The 16835-nt window shown below is 37.6% G+C and overlaps 1 protein-coding gene across 2 annotated transcripts in view; it reads right to left on the bottom strand.

The window, feature by feature from the left end:
* Positions 1–14625, bottom strand: part of LOC121421477 (solute carrier family 45 member 3-like) — a 28996-nt gene extending 14371 nt beyond the window's left edge. The window contains exons 1-2 of one of the 2 annotated variants that reach the window (XM_041616194.1): positions 14200–14625; positions 1571–3271 (exon numbers count right to left, since the gene is read on the bottom strand). In XM_041616194.1, the coding sequence (XP_041472128.1) occupies positions 1571–2669 (1099 nt within the window). In that variant the 5' untranslated portion in view covers positions 2670–3271; positions 14200–14625. Of the gene's footprint in view, positions 1–1570; positions 3272–3462; positions 3486–14199 lie in introns of those variants that run through there. The other variant, XM_041616195.1, reaches the window with a different exon arrangement.
* Positions 14626–16835: the final 2210 nt, after the last annotated feature.

A 16835-nucleotide genomic window follows, 5' to 3' on the forward strand; every position in this document is an offset into this window, starting at 1 on the left:
TGTGATAAAGAGGCAATTTAAGTGAAATATAGAATTGTTCACAAGTGACATCACAAATCTTTGTTACATTGCCAATATGAGGATCTCCACAGTATTAGTGATCGCAATATTCAAATGCTCATAACTTTCTCATTATTTGTCAAATTTTTCTCAAACATTCTTTGTTCTGTTTCTTTGATTTTTCTGTTTTCACATTAGCTATCATGTTTCAAGTGTTTCATTCTCCTCTAATCGTTATATGTCACTGATGTGATCACGATTACACATTGGGTTTAGTAACGCCCTATTGTACCTCACACACCTCGTTCAAATCGGAATCTAAACACAGTGTTTGGCCAAAAGTATGTCCTTTATATTAAAAGCATGTTAGTCTTTTTTATACCCTTGCAAATTTGACCGTAAACACGTAGCTTTCCTACTTCCATGCGAAATATATACCCTTTTTCAGTGATAGTGTTTATAACATCCTTTACTTTGGTCACATCTGGTATCCACTGGCCAAAGGAAAAGTAGTCTTCTGTGTAAACCCTTCACTCAAGTTAAGGGTTTGAATGTGCAGCCTACTCATGCCTAGCTTGTGTACTGAAGGCCCTCAATTGAAACAGTAAGTTTTGTATGTGCTAGTCTTTGTGTGGAGACACAATAGTTGATCAAAGTTTCAATCAGGGTCTGTGCCTGCAGACTATATGTTAAGAGCTTTCCTGTCAATACACATGATGCACCATACACAACACTTGTACAGGTGTATTAAATGGACTTTCAGACTTTTGGAGATATTTTTGTGTACATTGGGTGTGATTTTGGAACCCTGTAATGATGGCTCATAAAATCATATCAATCAAAATCTGATTTTTTTTTCAACGTTTTCTCGAGGATCTACATGTAGAGCAAATACAGCTTTGCATGAAAAAGGAACATGACACTGTATTGTGTGTACTTGTACGGTACATATTAGTTCAAGAAGTACTGGCAATGCTGCTCATATTCCATAACAATACAGAACTTTGGGATTAATAATCCTTTAACAAATTTCTGGTACTTTAATTTGCATGGACTTTTGTTGGTCGGAGTACAATAGAATAATGCACATGTGTATGTGTGCATGATTTAAAATACAAGTTCAGCAAATTTTAATATGAAAGATAAATTTATTGGAATCCAACCTTGAAAGAAAAAGTGATATTCCAATTAATATTTCATATCTATTGTAGAATGCAAGATACAAATTTTAATAAAAACCAAACTCAGGCGACCAGCTAGAAATTTTTGTAAGAAATATTATACATGTATAACAATGTCCTTCTACCAGTTTCTGTTTTGTAAATTGTTAAAAAAAATTTCTTCATTTTTATTTTTTGATGGGGGGATTTGATTTTTACTATAAAAAATGCACAGGCCAACTTTCATAAAGTAGAAATGCTTCATTCATAGCATGTCATGTTATACATGTATGTCAAAGAAAGTCTTTATTGATAAAATATTGAATCCCAGGAAAGAGCCAAACACACCACATGCATTCCCTCTGATTCTGGTGAAGTCAAACTCCAAGTAATGTCCTAGAATATCTTACCTTCTTCATATGCTCTTTTAACTGGAGAACCATCAAGGGCATCGGGGTTACCACTGAATATCGACTCTCCCATATAGTCTGTAAAGTACAGCCGAAAGCCCATCACTGCCGTGGAAGTTGTTAGATGAGCAATCCAAAGTGTTTTCATGGCCTTTGGCATTGTCCTTATACCCTCCAGGGTATCAACGATAGGACTAAAGTCAATCTTTGGACTACATGTAGGAATGTACGAGAAAAGAGACGAGCAAACGTTCTTTACAGAGATCTTGGAAGCGATGCGGAAGGGTAGTGCCTTCGAGGTTGCTAATATCGGCATTGGTACTGTTGTCATGGCTTTGCCATTGGCAGTCTTTAGAGCAGCATTTCCATTCACGGTTGGACGGGCATTGGCAGTGGTGGCTTCAGCAATGTCTTTGGGTACAGCATCAAGTAACGGAGGATCGTACGCAAAGTAAGTTGATATAAGAAAAGAAAGTGTGAAAAGGATGAGGAGTAGATTGAACAACGTTCTTTCTTGCCCTCCAAAGTAATAGCCCAACAGGGTGTTGTTCCAATCCACCGACACAACCCAGTAGCCTAGGCATGCACCTAACGACATCATGAGTGAGAAGATACCGAAGCTGCGGTTACGCTGAGTTTCCGTCTTACAGGGGTCCGAGAGAAGCGACTCGATGGGCGTGTAGCATACCTGGGAGCAAAAGTCCAGAAGAATCACACATGCTGCTAGTAAAACCAAGCCAAACTGCTTCTCTGGGAAATAAGGGGTGAAGTATGCAGTGATCGCCTTGGTGTTTGGAAGAAGTGTTAATGACAGGATGATTCCAATGGAGAGAAATGCGATGTAAGGCCGGCGACGCCCGAACCGACTTTGGCAGCGATCGCTCGACGTTCCCATGACAGGCAGCAAAAACAGCGCCATGAACGGTCCCATGGCCATCACGGTGCTCATCCCGCTTTCCGAGAAGCCTGCTTCAAGTAGCAAGGGCGGGAGGTAACTGAAGGCCGCAGAGGAGCAGAGCTCAGTTCCCAATGTAATCATGTTCACCACTGCCAAATAGCGATAGCTGAAGATTGTGCTGTCAGTCATAATAGATCCCATCTTGTCAATATTTCTTCAACACAAGCAATATGGAGACCATATCAAAATAGCAATCGATCAGTCAAAGGCAGCTATTATCCTTGTCAATAAATAAAAGTTGTCTAAAATATATATATTTTATAGAAATAAATAAATATTGGCATTTTTCCTCTTTGAATATATCTTCACTCACTCTCCAAACAAGGACACCCATGGGTATTTACTTCTCTCTCTTTGATAATAAGGATCAATATTGACCCATCGTTTCTTTCACTGAAAGGCCCAGGCATCAGTTACTTCAAAGTGTCTAGAGCAAATTGTACACTGTAAATTTGTTTCTGACGTCCTCAGGAATTCGCATGCTTTCTTGTTTGCCATCTCCTCCCAGGAGTCACACATCACAAAGTTTTATTCAGGCACATGTACATGTGCTGTCGATCAGCAAAGATCGTATTCTCTCCGAAGAACTTGACATCTTTGACATGAAGATTGCATTGCTTTTGCTATCCACTTTTGTCTCAAGCACAGACCCATGCAGGTCAAAGAACTCCCACAACTGCCCAGCATCATATAGCCTGATACTTCTACATGTACATGTGTAGGCATCAACCAGTGTGACAAATCTGTAAGGAAGAGAGAAAAGAAACGAAACACCAAATGAGTACATGTATCTTTTAAATGGCTCTTTTACTTATCAAACATCTGATAAGAGGTGCTGGTGCATTTCAAAACAGGAAGATAATAGGTGGTTTCAAACCGCCTCGATCACAAGAATCCCAGTTAAATTACGAGAACTTTTTAAGGCTAAAAATACCCATTAATTTATTCCTGCATTCACACCGCCCTGAACCATACCCATCGGGATAAGTTCCCGAAGTTACAAGCATGCGCAGTATGGTCTGATAAGCAGGCAAGGCGCGAGATTCAAAATCACTAGCCCAGCAGCCACCCACGCCGCCGCGCCCAACGACACGCTGGGCTAAAAGTTCCAGTAAATTCCTTTCACATCGCCAAAATACCTGCGACCTTCGAAAAATTCCCCCGAAAAGTTCTTGTAATTTCGCCAAGTACCTACTATTTAGCGGGTATTTTCTTTCGGGGAAATTATGCGTAGTTTGCTTTCACATTACCAAAATACCTGGTATTTTCTGATCGGGGTAAATTTCCCGATCAGAGAATACCTGGAACTGACGAACTTCGAGGCGGTCTGAAACCACCTAATGAAAGATGAGATAGATTTGTACTGGTACAAGCACACACACTACAAACCAATGACACAGGCATTGCATGTCCTGGAAAATGCCCTCATTTTCTTTATGCTGATCCACCTAAAATTATCAGGGATTTGCAGTTTTGTCCTGAGAACCAATTCCCGTTTTTAATAGCAGTAATCAAAATTTAACCCAGGTAGCATATTGTTTTAAATGTCCTCGTGAAAAATATGATTTTACATAACATTTTTAAAAATTGACATTTCAGCCATTATTTGAATTGGAACATGGAATAGTATAAAGCATTTCTTTCCTTTTTTCACAAATGCGGCAGATTTGAAATCTCCATTGGTACAGCGATTTATTTTTACAACTTTTAAAAGTTTTTAAAATTCATGTTTCTGATATTGCTCGAAACTTTCACCTATCAGCTTGTCTGATTATTCTTTTCCTCTATCACAGCTTTTAATATGGGATGAATTCCATTTCAGCCTGACACATTTAAAATGACACCGGTCTACATGTATGGTTTTAATACATCAGGGTGCTACATAACTTTTTAGAAGCACTTGCCCAGTCGGGCAAGAAAATTTTCAAATAGTTGGAATATACTTGCCCAAAAATCTATTTCACTTGCCCGAAAAAAATCCTTGAAAAAAGTTTTACCCCTTCAAAAGAAAGTTTTGCAGTTTTTATAAACCATAGACCCTTTTCTCTCTTTTGACATGACCTGATCTACCTGCCAGTGCTATGACCAAAATTAATTTTGGTCATTCTACTGTGAGAATTTTGCTTGCCTAATTCGGGCAAGTAGTTTTGGTCTTTGATTCAAAACACTTGGCAGACTCTAACTTTTACTTGTCCTGGGCAATCAGGCAATTGCTAACATTGTATGTAGCACCCATGATACATATACTCTCCACTCCAAATAGAGCAAGTAAAGACAGCAAGCATTTTGTTTTGAAAATGATAATTTCTGAATTGAAAAAAATAATTTTGGCATGTGAAAAAAGCAAGCAAAATTAACCAGACTATTGGATGAAGATACAAATGCAGGGTGTCATTTGCAGGAGTCCCACGCCCCCCCCCCCCAAAAAAAAAAATCTTAATTGCATATAAATACAAGTTACTGGCAGAGTGGCTAGCTTTTTTGAAAAATGTAATGTAATTTACCTACATGTAATACCTTTCAAAGAGTTTAATGCTGGAACTACATAAACTGGAACAACTCAGAAGAGTAGGGGAAGGCGGGGTAAGTTGTGACAGTTTTTGCTTTTTGCATGTTAGAATTGATATGATTAATAATCTTGTCGAAATAAGTACCTTACCTTGAAATTTAATTCTTCTGAAAGATTTTCCACCTATACACTGTATATAACTTTCTATCCCCACATTGAAAGTCATTGCGACCTTTGAAAAAAACGATGTCAAATGGCTCAACTTGCCCCATACATGTATATGGGGTAAGTTTGAGCCACCTTCTGGGGTAGGTTGAGCCACAAAAACTATGTACAAAATGTATTACATTACCCCGCCTTCCCCTACATGTATTCTACAATGATTGATGTAAACACATTGTACTAACAATGAACTATGAATCAATAATGTACAATGTATTAGGCTACATTGACTGTACACTATAAAAATGTATTTACTTAGGGGGTGTGTACAGGTGTGTATTACAAAAGAGACTGACTTCCAAATTAAAATGGGAATGTACCCTGAAAAAAATTATCTGACATTTTATATACTACAGAAGGTGGTTTCAAACCGCCCTGATCATAAGAATCCCTGTTAACTTTTTTAGGCTAAAAAATACCCATTAATTATTCCTGCATTCACACCGCCCCAAAATATACCCTTCGGGATAAGTTCCTGAAGTTACAAGCATGCGCAGTATGGTCTGATAAGCAGGCAAGGCGCGAGATTTAAAATCACTAGCCCAGCATCCACCAACGGCGCCCGCACCCAACGACATGCTGGGTTCTCATAAATTGCTTTCACATTGCCAAAATACATGCGACCTTGGAAAAATCCCTGCGAAAGTTCTAGTAATTTCGCTAAGTACCTTCTATCAAACAGGTATTTTCTTTCGGGGAAATTACATGTACGCGTAGTTTACTTTCACATTATAAAAATACACGGAACTTGCGAACTTCGAGGCGGTCTGAAACCACCTAGAGAGTTGGGATCCACTACTAAAATCAAGATTGGGTAGTACTCTGATACCCCTTTCATACCGACAGCAGATTCAGCAGAAGTGCATGGAGTTACCGTACTCTGGAAGGAGTTACTCCACTTTGGAGGGCAGTATGAAAATTCTAGGATTATTTCAATCCGGGTTCAAAGTCGGAGTACTCAACATTTTTAATAAACACATTCAGAAAAAGTGATTTTTTGATTGTTTGGCCCGGGATGTTTAGTATCTTTAATGCTCCTTTTGATCTTTGGTACCAGTACAAGCACACCCTACCCTTAAAAAATCACACATTACAAGTACCAGTACACCCGTCTTTTCAAGAACTTCAAAGAAATGTGCTGTAATACATGTACATGTAATTAATCCTAGGAAATATAAATGTATACGTACATGTATGTATACAATTTAATGACAGATCAAATGCCTATTCAAGGTTTTCTTAAATAATCTTCTTATACCCTTTTCATAAACCTATCCTCCAATTAGCCGCCTAAGAGTAATGCGGATAATTCAATAAAAATTGCTTTCACAAACTCCGAAAAATAAGCCGCATTATTTTTACGAGTGCCCGTCCTGAAAAAGGTGGATAATCGTCATGACAACTGGACACGCCCCCTCCGATGCGGTTGTGTTGGAAAAGGGTGACCTTGTGACCGCACCATGGCAAATTATCCGCATTATTTGGAAATTTGTTCATAAACTCAAAATCTTGTCCCGATGCTGCTATTATGCGGATAATAGCAGCATCAAAATAATGCGGATAACTCTTGTCCTCCAATTTTACGACCAAATTATGCTGCTATTAGCCGCATAATTGGGTTTATGAAAGGGGTATAAAAGTCCTTATTCTCTTCACCTTCAGGATAAAAAAAAAATTAAAGTTGAAGCTTCCACATTCAAACATATTTTGTTCTGGCCAATTTTGTAATTACAATATGTACATGACACTAACTTTCTATAAAATCTTCTTAAAGGAGAATAAAACCTTTGGAACAAGATGTATCTTGTGTGAAAACAGAAAAATCAAAGAAACAGATCAACAAAAGTTTGAGAAAATCGGACAAAAAATGAGAAAGTTATGAGCATTTGAATATTGCAATCACTAATGCTATGGAGATCTTCAAATTGGCAATGCAACAAAGATGTGTGATGTCACATGTGAAAAACTCTGCCCATTACTATAGTATATATATTGCCTCTTTTATCACATCCATCAGTAGATCATGTGTTTTGTCTATGAGGGCACGTAATACAGATTTATAAAGAATACTTTGTATCACCACAAGAAAAAGCACAAAGAGACATTTCAGGGTATTTTATAGTACATCAAAGGGAATGTTGTTCACATGTGACATCACGCATGACATCCTTGTCGCATTGCCAATGGGAGGAGATCCATAGCATCAGTGATTGCAATATTCAAATGCTCATATCTTTCTCATCATTTGTCAGATTTTTCTCAAACTTTCTTTGTTCTTGTTCTTTGATTTTTCTGTTTCAACTCATGCCTACATGTACTTATTCCAAAGGTTTCATTTCCCTTTAAAGATAAATGAAAGTAGTTGCAGTAAACACTGATTTCACCAGGAAGTGTGTGAAACCAAGCTTAGGTGGTTTCAGACCGCCTCGAAGTTTGTCAGTTCCAGGTATTCTCTGATCGGGAAATTTACCCGATCAGAAAATACCAGGTATTTTGGTAATGTGAAAGCAAACTACGCGTAATTTCCCCGAAAGAAAAAACCTGCTAAATAGTCGGTACTTGTCGAAATTACTAGAACTTTCGCGGGAATTTTTCGAAGGTCGCAGGTATTTTGGCGATGTGAAAGGAATTTACTGGAACTTTTAGCCCAGCGTGTCGTTGGGCGCGGCAGCGTGGGTGGCTGCTGGGCTAGTGATATTGAATCTCCCGCCTTGCCTGCTTATCAGACCATACTGCGCATGCTCGTAACTTCGGGAACTTATCCCGAAGGATATGTTTCGGGGCGGTGTGAATGCAGGAATAATGGGTATTTTTTAGCCTAAACATGTTCTCGTAATATAATGGGAATTCTTGTGATCGAGGCGGTTTGAAACCACCTATTGTTACCATATCATCAAGAATCTACATGTAGATCTGGTACAGGTATATAAACTGACCTTTGTGAAATCTTGAAATCTACACTGAAAAATGTTCACACTGAAGATCACCAACACAGATAAGCGCATGTGGGACAGTGTATTATTACTGCTTTGAATGTCCGCCCAACGCTTGACCCAAATCCTGTGCTTATTTGCTATTTCTCAGCAATTACACAATTTCTTCCAGAATCCTTTGGCACATAAATACAAACAGACACTTTGGTGGTCATTTCATTGGATTCTGTACAAACTCATTTTGAAATCATTACCACAACTGGAATTTATTTTTTGAAATTGTCAGATAAAATATACAAAATTGTGTTGCTTTCACAACTTGACCATGGGACTACATCATCTGACTCCCAAAGCATATCAAAAGGGATCTCTAGGCTTAGACTTAAAGGAATGGTCTGGGCCAGAAATATCTATAATATCTCAATAAATAGAGTAAAATTCTCAAAGCAAAATTCTTTAAACTTCATTAAAATCGGATAACAAATAACAAAGTTATTCTAAATACTATTATTTTTTCTAAAAAAAATCTAAATATTTGCATTATTCCGGTGAAACAGTTCTAGGCATGTCTTTATGAATATTCATTAGGTGGGCTGATGATGTCATATCCCCACTTATTTTTTGGTATTCTATTTATACCTGGTATAGGAAATTAGGTTTCTTCAAGATTTTTCTACCAAGAACTAAAACGATTGGATTGAAAACTGATTTAAGTTCATTAGTTATTTATTGCCGCAACTTATTTCATTAATGGGGACACAACATTTATACACATACTATATGAAAAATGGAACATTTATTATTTCATGTAATGACATAAAGAAAAAGGAAAGTGGAAATGTGACATCATCAGCCCACCTAATTCATGACGATACATATTAACCTTTTTCACAAAATATTCATAAACTTTAAAATTCAATAACTGTTATCCGATTTTGATGAAATTTTCAGCATTTTGCTCTGTAAATTTTACTCTAGATATCTTTATATATTTTCAGCCCGGACCATCCCTTTAAAGAAAAAAAAAATCATCAAACTTTAAATTGGTATTAAATAACGTAGGCCTACATTGTACAATGTTAAAAAGTGAAGACTATACATGCATGTTTGTTATGTGAAAATATTTACACAACCAACGTAAACTTGATCTTCAAACCTGATAATCATTCTATTGTCTGAGTACATAAATGATAAAGACGTCTATCTCTGCGGAATACTATCTGAGGGCATCCCCTATGAACTTCCTGTCTAATAGTCAGTGACTGTTGTTAAAAAGAAATGCCAGTAGTTGCAGTAAACACTGATTTCACAAGAAAGTCTGTAAAACAAGGCTTAATTGTCAGTATATCATCGAGGATCTAGATCTGATAGTCACATAAACTGAATTTTGTGAAATCTTGAAATCTACGCTGAAAACAAAGATAAGCGCACGTGTGACAGTATTATTGCTTTGAATGTCGTGCCCGACGCTTTACCCGAATCCTGTGCTTATTTGCTAATTTCTCAGCAATTCCACAATTTCTTCCAGAATCCTTTGGCACATATTCTATAAACAGACACTTTGGAGGTCATTTCATTGGATTCTGTACGAACTCATTTTGACATCGTTACCAAAACTGGCATTTACCTTTAAGCTTATCCTTCATCTGATTGGCTAAGAGAAAATCAGCCAGGGAAACATCACTGACAGTGACAAACGGAGTTGGGCTCAGTCAATTACGCAATTGAAGAAATGTTCAATTACAATTACTTTTCAATTCAATTGAATACTTTTTTTTCAATTACAATCACAATTTCAATTATTCTATAAAGTCATTGATGAAATCAGTTTATATTTTGTATGTAGTGTCACCCATTTCAACTTAATTCTAAGTTCGAGAGAAACTGACAAAATGAAGGTTTATTTAATAGTGTAGAGGGCATTGGTCCTGCCTATCGCTCCCTTCAATGCTAAAGTTAATTGACATTTTGTAGATCTGTATTGGCCGCACAGAAACGCTGTTTGTAGCGTAACATTTCGCTAGAAAAACTGCGCTAACAAAGGGCCCTGTTACAATCGGTAATGTCGCCGCGATGGCAAATGTCAAAGTAATGCATTATTTACATCTGGGATCAACGCTTGACATCACAATCTGTATTATATCATTATTCATTAACAAATCAGCTACTATTATGGGTAGAATGACTGCTGTACAGAAGGCACAGAAAGCACTGTTAAAGTGCCGTTACACATGTAGGCACAAGTGTTGTTTAGGGAATTGAGTTAGGCAAAATCTATAATTTGTGCGTGGTGATCTATACTTAACTTAAGATATATAGTACATGTATGATTATTTGAACATCCTACAGAGTACACATTTAAAATCTTGTCTAGGAAAGGGAATGTAATTCATTATCATGTATAGGCCTTCAAAAATGTCCTTAAATTTTAAACATGAAATGACAGCAAGTAATGTAAAAAATATTGAATAAGCTTTAAAAAGATCAAGAAAATTAGCCTATCATGATATTACGATGGAGATTCTGTACCATAAAAATGCAATCCCACTTTTCATCGGTTTCTTTAAGTGTGAAAATGCTCTTCACAGACTTCACTCATCATGCTCATGATAGAATATATTTGCCAATTGATGATTATCGTGCGATGAATTTCATCAGCTATTGTTCTCCTTTCTAATATAGGGTCTATTTTTAAAAATCTCTTCAAACACTTACAAAAATGATCCATGTATCTTGGAAGATGAAAAGGATCATATCTTCACTAATCAACATCCCCCGCTAAGGGGTACTCAAGGCTGAAGAAAATACACTTTGAACAGTAAAGTGAGACAAACCAAACACCGACAAATTGATAAAAATTGAAAATGAATACAAAAAAATTATGGTATCTTAGAATTTTGCATTAGACCCTATTTGGGTGAAATTTATAAATTCATGTCTTCAGTAAATACCCAATGAGGGTCTGTTGTATCTGTATCATACAAAATTAGGTTTATTCAAATTTTGTCCACCCAGAATATTGCTTCAAAGATCATCATTTTGTTACTCAGGCGACATACACAACATTAGATATACATGTAAGCAATGCTTCTAGTGTATACCCCGTTGCATAATGGTTACCATTAAATTCTGCCACGCAATGGTAACTTGCATGGAATCCTTAATTCTGATTGGCTGTTGATCATCCTTCCCATGTGGTTGTATACCATTCGATCCCCACATATTAACTTTTATGCAATGATGCCAAGAACCATATGTTCCTTAAATTGGAAAATCATATCAAAATCATCAATCTTCTTATTTTTCATGGGGAAAGACATAACAACAAATGCAAGTAATGATGAATGATACCCCTTAACATATGGTCATTTCTAATTCTATCATGTATCTTTTATAGCCTGGGTTTGTATTATCCCAATTAAAGAAAAGGCAATTTTGTTTTATAAGCCACAGAAGTATATGGAAAAGAATTTATATTTCCCAGTTTATACTTTTCAAATTGTTTGTGGTTTAACATACTATATATATATACAGACCATCTCTATTGAACAGGCAATTTTGTTTTATAAGCCACAGAAGTATATGGAAAAGAATTTATATTTCCCAGTTTATACTTTTAAAATTGTTTGTGGTTTAACATACTATATATATACACAGACCATCTCTATTGAACAGAGAGATGCTGTCATGAAATTGATGTCATTCAAAGATATCTTTAATAATACCCTGTCTGTATAGAGTGTATTGAATTCGAGAAATTGGGCACTGCTGAGGGTGGCAGTGGGAGGGGGGGGGACACAAGCCATACACATGAAACCTATGTTGGCCTATAAAGGCGAAGGCTGCAACTAATGTCTTCGTTTAAATACAGTTTCTATTCAAAATGGAATTTCATGGGCAATACAAATAAGATGGCTGTTTGAAATATACTGAGCCTGAGGGTTACCAGCAAATACTTAGAGTTAAATTTATGTGAAGGTTTGATGAAAATCCATTAAAAAGTTAAAGTTGATACTTCATAAAAGCTTTCAACAAACTGCAAATTGTGACATCATACATGTACGTGAGCAGCTCCTCCCATGTATCTTATAATGTTAAATGGAAAATGATTTTTTTTAAAACTAAATTCTTAAAGGGGAAAGAGTTCCTTTTGTGACAGCCACCCTAACCCCCAACCCTCATGCTAACCCTACCCCTAACACCATAATATTCTTTCACTTTGGGTCGCTGTCGCGAAAGAAACTCTTCCCAATTAGGGTATGACCTATTTTTTTTACCCATTAATGGTGTGTCTAATGATATTCCCTGCACAAATAAATTCACTTTAATCTTTTTTAGAAAATGAGAAAATGGCATTTGGGGATCTATCATATGACATACAAAAGTGTGAAAATAAAACTCGAAGTTTGGGTTACATAAAAATGGAAATGAATAGTGCATAATCATCATTAAGAAATCAATATAACCACAGCTATTAATAATATTATCACCATCATCAACACCATCACCATTATCATCATCATCAATATCACCATCATCATCATCATCATCATCAGGCACCACCACCATCATCATCATTATCACCACCACCGGGGGGGGGGGGGGGGGCCACTTACATTGACGAGTGGATACCATGCGGGACCAAAAAAATACATAAAAAGGATATCTTTTTCACGATAGGGCACGTTATGTACGTAACGTGATAAGGGTGTCAAAAACACAAAAATAATGAAAAAAATTGTATCTATTTCGCGAGGAAGATTACGTGTTTAGGGTCGAATTTGCGGGGATGATAAAACAAAATTAAAATGTTTTATAAAGGATGTCCTTTTTGCCCCAACACTTCGTGTTTAGAGTCCGATTTGCACGAGGTGTAGAAGGTGGGGTCGTACTAAACCAAATAAGGTAAAGCAGACGACCGAAGGACGGTAGGACCCATAACAATAAAACATTCATGTACTTGTTTAGGGGTTCATTTCAGGTAATATAGAGTATCGTTTTGTTTCCAAGACTTGTTAAGGGTAGGGTTTCACACGGCGATGCATTTTCAGAATATGGAAATTACATGTTTAGGGTGCTTTTCGAGACCCCATGGTCGAGCATGGTATCCACCCCCCCCCCCCCCGGGCCACCAGCACATCATCATTAAATCGTTTATCACATGCAACATGCAACACTGCCAGCAGTTTTAGAACAAGGAAAAGGCTGGTGTAAAACGATAGTGTTGCACATGTTGTATTCTTGATCTTAAGCCTAATGTTAAAAGGTAAACCCATTTCAACTAATTTGTCCATTCCGACATTTCCATGATCCGTGTCTTGGATCCGTCACAACTACTCGGCAACCCAGGGGGGGTACTCACATATTGGTTGGTATGGGGACGTGCTGCTTTGAAGACCCCCCCTTTTTAGACCTAAATTTCAGTTCTCAAGCATCTACATTTTACAAAAGTTCCGTTCATAGGCCACCCCAACCAGCTCCCAAGAACCCTGTTAACATGTTAGTGTTACGAAACACCACCGTTCCCAAGCCCTGCCAAAATTGTCCACCGCGAGCCGTGAAAATCTACCAGACCGGAGAGCAAGCTACACGCACGGCTCCATCAAGCCAGAAGTCTTCAGCTACAGAGCCAGCTATAGAGCGCGCACGATCGCAGTCGTTACGGTACAAATAATGTGCCATTCCCGTGACCTCATTTTCCCTGCCCTGTTTTGATTTAGTTCCGTAGCCCCTGTTTTTCACACGGCCAGGTACATGCATTTTTAGTTCCCAAGACCCAGTATTTCACCCTTGTAGTCAGTTCCTTAGAGTTAGACCCCCATTTCAATAACAATGTTTCGCGAGGCACACCCCCATCAAAAAATAATTTTGAGTGCCCCCCAGGCCAGGGCTCGGCATGCATGGCATGTCGACGAGTTGAATTCATCTCTCTCACTCACAGTCACACCACCAAGACTAGACTAAGATAATAAGAGTCAGTGCGTACAGTCAAACAAAGAAAGCTCACCTATAAATTTATAAGGATGAGGCGATGACACTGTCTGATAGTACTGCGAGTGATATCGGCCAGCCAACGCCAATAGGACGGCATCGGCCCGGAGCTACGGAGGCCCGTGCTGAATTCAGTATGCGCTCATATCCCTTCCCAACACAGAGAGAACGGGGACCGACCGGGCGGGTGGGTGATCGAGTCGACTGACTCCGACTAGCTATCGCGTAACGTTAGGTTAGCTGACTTAGCTCTGTCAATTTAAGGTCTCGAATTCGGGTGAAAAGGGGCTGTTCCATGAATCACCCAACCTGCTTTCTACCTTATTCTCTCGATTCTCGCTGAATTTTATCCGACCAGTCATTTAACTTGGCAATGAATGAGAAAACGGATGCTTTGAAAATGTGAACGTGGCGAAACTGATCTGAGACTGAGGATGCGATCTTCTTGATCTTGTTTATGTTACGTTTTGGCACAACGAAACCAGAAGAGGGCGCGCGATCATAGTAAACAAGGCCCTATATAAACAAGGTTGCGACAACAGGGGTCAAAGGTCAAATTTGAAGGATCTCGAATAGTTCCAACCGGGCCTTTTTGTCGACTGCTACCATTGGAAATGCGTGCAAAATTTTGAATCATTTTTTATAATTATATCGGAAATTGACGTTAGAAATTTATTTTAACGCTGCACATTCATATCAAAATATTAGCGACCACCTAAATTTATCAAATTTGTACGATTTTATAACAAAATACGTGAAATATCGTTGATTTGAAAAATGGCAACCGAGTTCGTCGCACGCCGTAAATGCTCACTGCTCCTGTAGCGAGCGGGACGCTGCACTAATTTTCCCCGGAACTGTCGGGCTGGATGTAAGGCTTTGCTGGTCCCCCACGGGTCGTTTGGAGAGCGAGAGGTGAGATGTACCGGTATGTCATGTGGTGCCATAAATATTAGTTTCATATCCTAAATTCTTATTGTAGATTTTGTGCCGTTGTTAATTTAGCTGAATTTGATTTTTTTACCAGAGCACTCAAAAACATGAATGATATGATTTGAGCATATCTTTGTGCTTGTCTTTAGTTACTTTGACTGAGTGGGACCTATTTATTTTTTTATTTCTGATATTTAAATAGGCCACAGGGCGGCCCATATCATCAAATTGGTGGTTTCAATGTGGCCCTATTAACAAAAAAGAACAGCAAAAAATGTTACTAGATCTATTAATAATACCAAATAGATCATCTAACAGATCTATTTGGTATGCAGTGAGTTAAAATAAACATGACAAAATGTACAGGCAAAAAATGTATGCAAACATGTTATGAGAAAGATCATTGGTATCCTTAATTGGGAATTATGTTCATTTAATATTAAAATCAACTTTGACAATTTGAATCAAACTTGTGAATTTTGAAGATTTTGAAGATGAAACGTATATTGCCTATTAATTGATGGAAAGTGAGATAAGTGCTGTGCAGAATGCAGATATTCAATTCCACTAACCTTATTTTTAATAAGAACAAAATAATTTCAAGAATTCAATTTATTTTGGGGCCAATGCATAAAATGAATTTGCAACCAGGACTGTACCAAATAATGAAGTGCTTTATCCAGTTTAGATCAAAAGAACATAAAAAAGAAAGTAAATAAATACTTATTCATTTCAATTACCACACAGCACAAGGTTTACTAAATGAGGATAACGTTAGGTTACTTATATCATAAAATTTTACATTGGATAAGTGGTCTTGTCAGTTGTCACCAGAATAAGGCTAGTGCTAGTTTCCCCTTATATTCTTATTGCTACAGAATTTTTCATAGCGTTCTTAATATTTCTACCCTTTCATTTATGCCCTGTAAAAACATACCAGGGTGTTCATTGGATTTTATACCCATTATGAAAGATTTCTGCCTAAATGAGACAGAAAATCGTGTACAACTCTTGAACGCACACACAGGTCACGGAGTGACCCTGCAAACAGCTGACTGTGTTACAACGTAGGGGTGATACATTTTCGCAATAGGTGTGATCAAACTCACTGGAGGGACTTTAATTCACTTATAACAAAGAAATGTGTACTACAGTACTCCTGTTGAATGCTCTGATGAAAATTATATGAGTTTCACATTCATTTGAACGGGAGGACAAGATTATTGTATATATCGAGTGCATTATCCATAAATCATACTACCATTGCGACCCCTGCCCGGCCGATGGTTCAGGCATGACGATCCTGAGTGACGTCACCGATAGAGACCTCAAATGCCAGGACAGCCTATTCGACAACTAACTTCATCTAGTAAAAAACACGTATTGAAGATATCCAATGGGAAAATGGCTTTCATTTTCATGAAATATACATTCCGTTCCTCAATAAATCTTTAACCCCGTCGTTAACTGCCCATTCATTCTCGAGCAATGGGGGAATGAATACAGAGTGTCTCAAAATTTGTGTGAAAAAAGGTGCATTTTCCATAGAACTTCTGCCAAAAAGCAATGCGTAAGGGAAAGATTAGCCCCAAAACACGAATAGATGAGTTAATCAAATAGAATGAATCATAAAAATCAGTGAAATATAGTTTCTCCTGTACTCATTACTGAATACCCCGACCTGATACGATTAATTTTTCCCCCTCTCCATCAACTTTT

This window comes from Lytechinus variegatus, chromosome 9 (assembly GCF_018143015.1).
Source record: "Lytechinus variegatus isolate NC3 chromosome 9, Lvar_3.0, whole genome shotgun sequence".
Lineage (NCBI taxonomy): Eukaryota > Metazoa > Echinodermata > Echinoidea > Temnopleuroida > Toxopneustidae > Lytechinus > Lytechinus variegatus.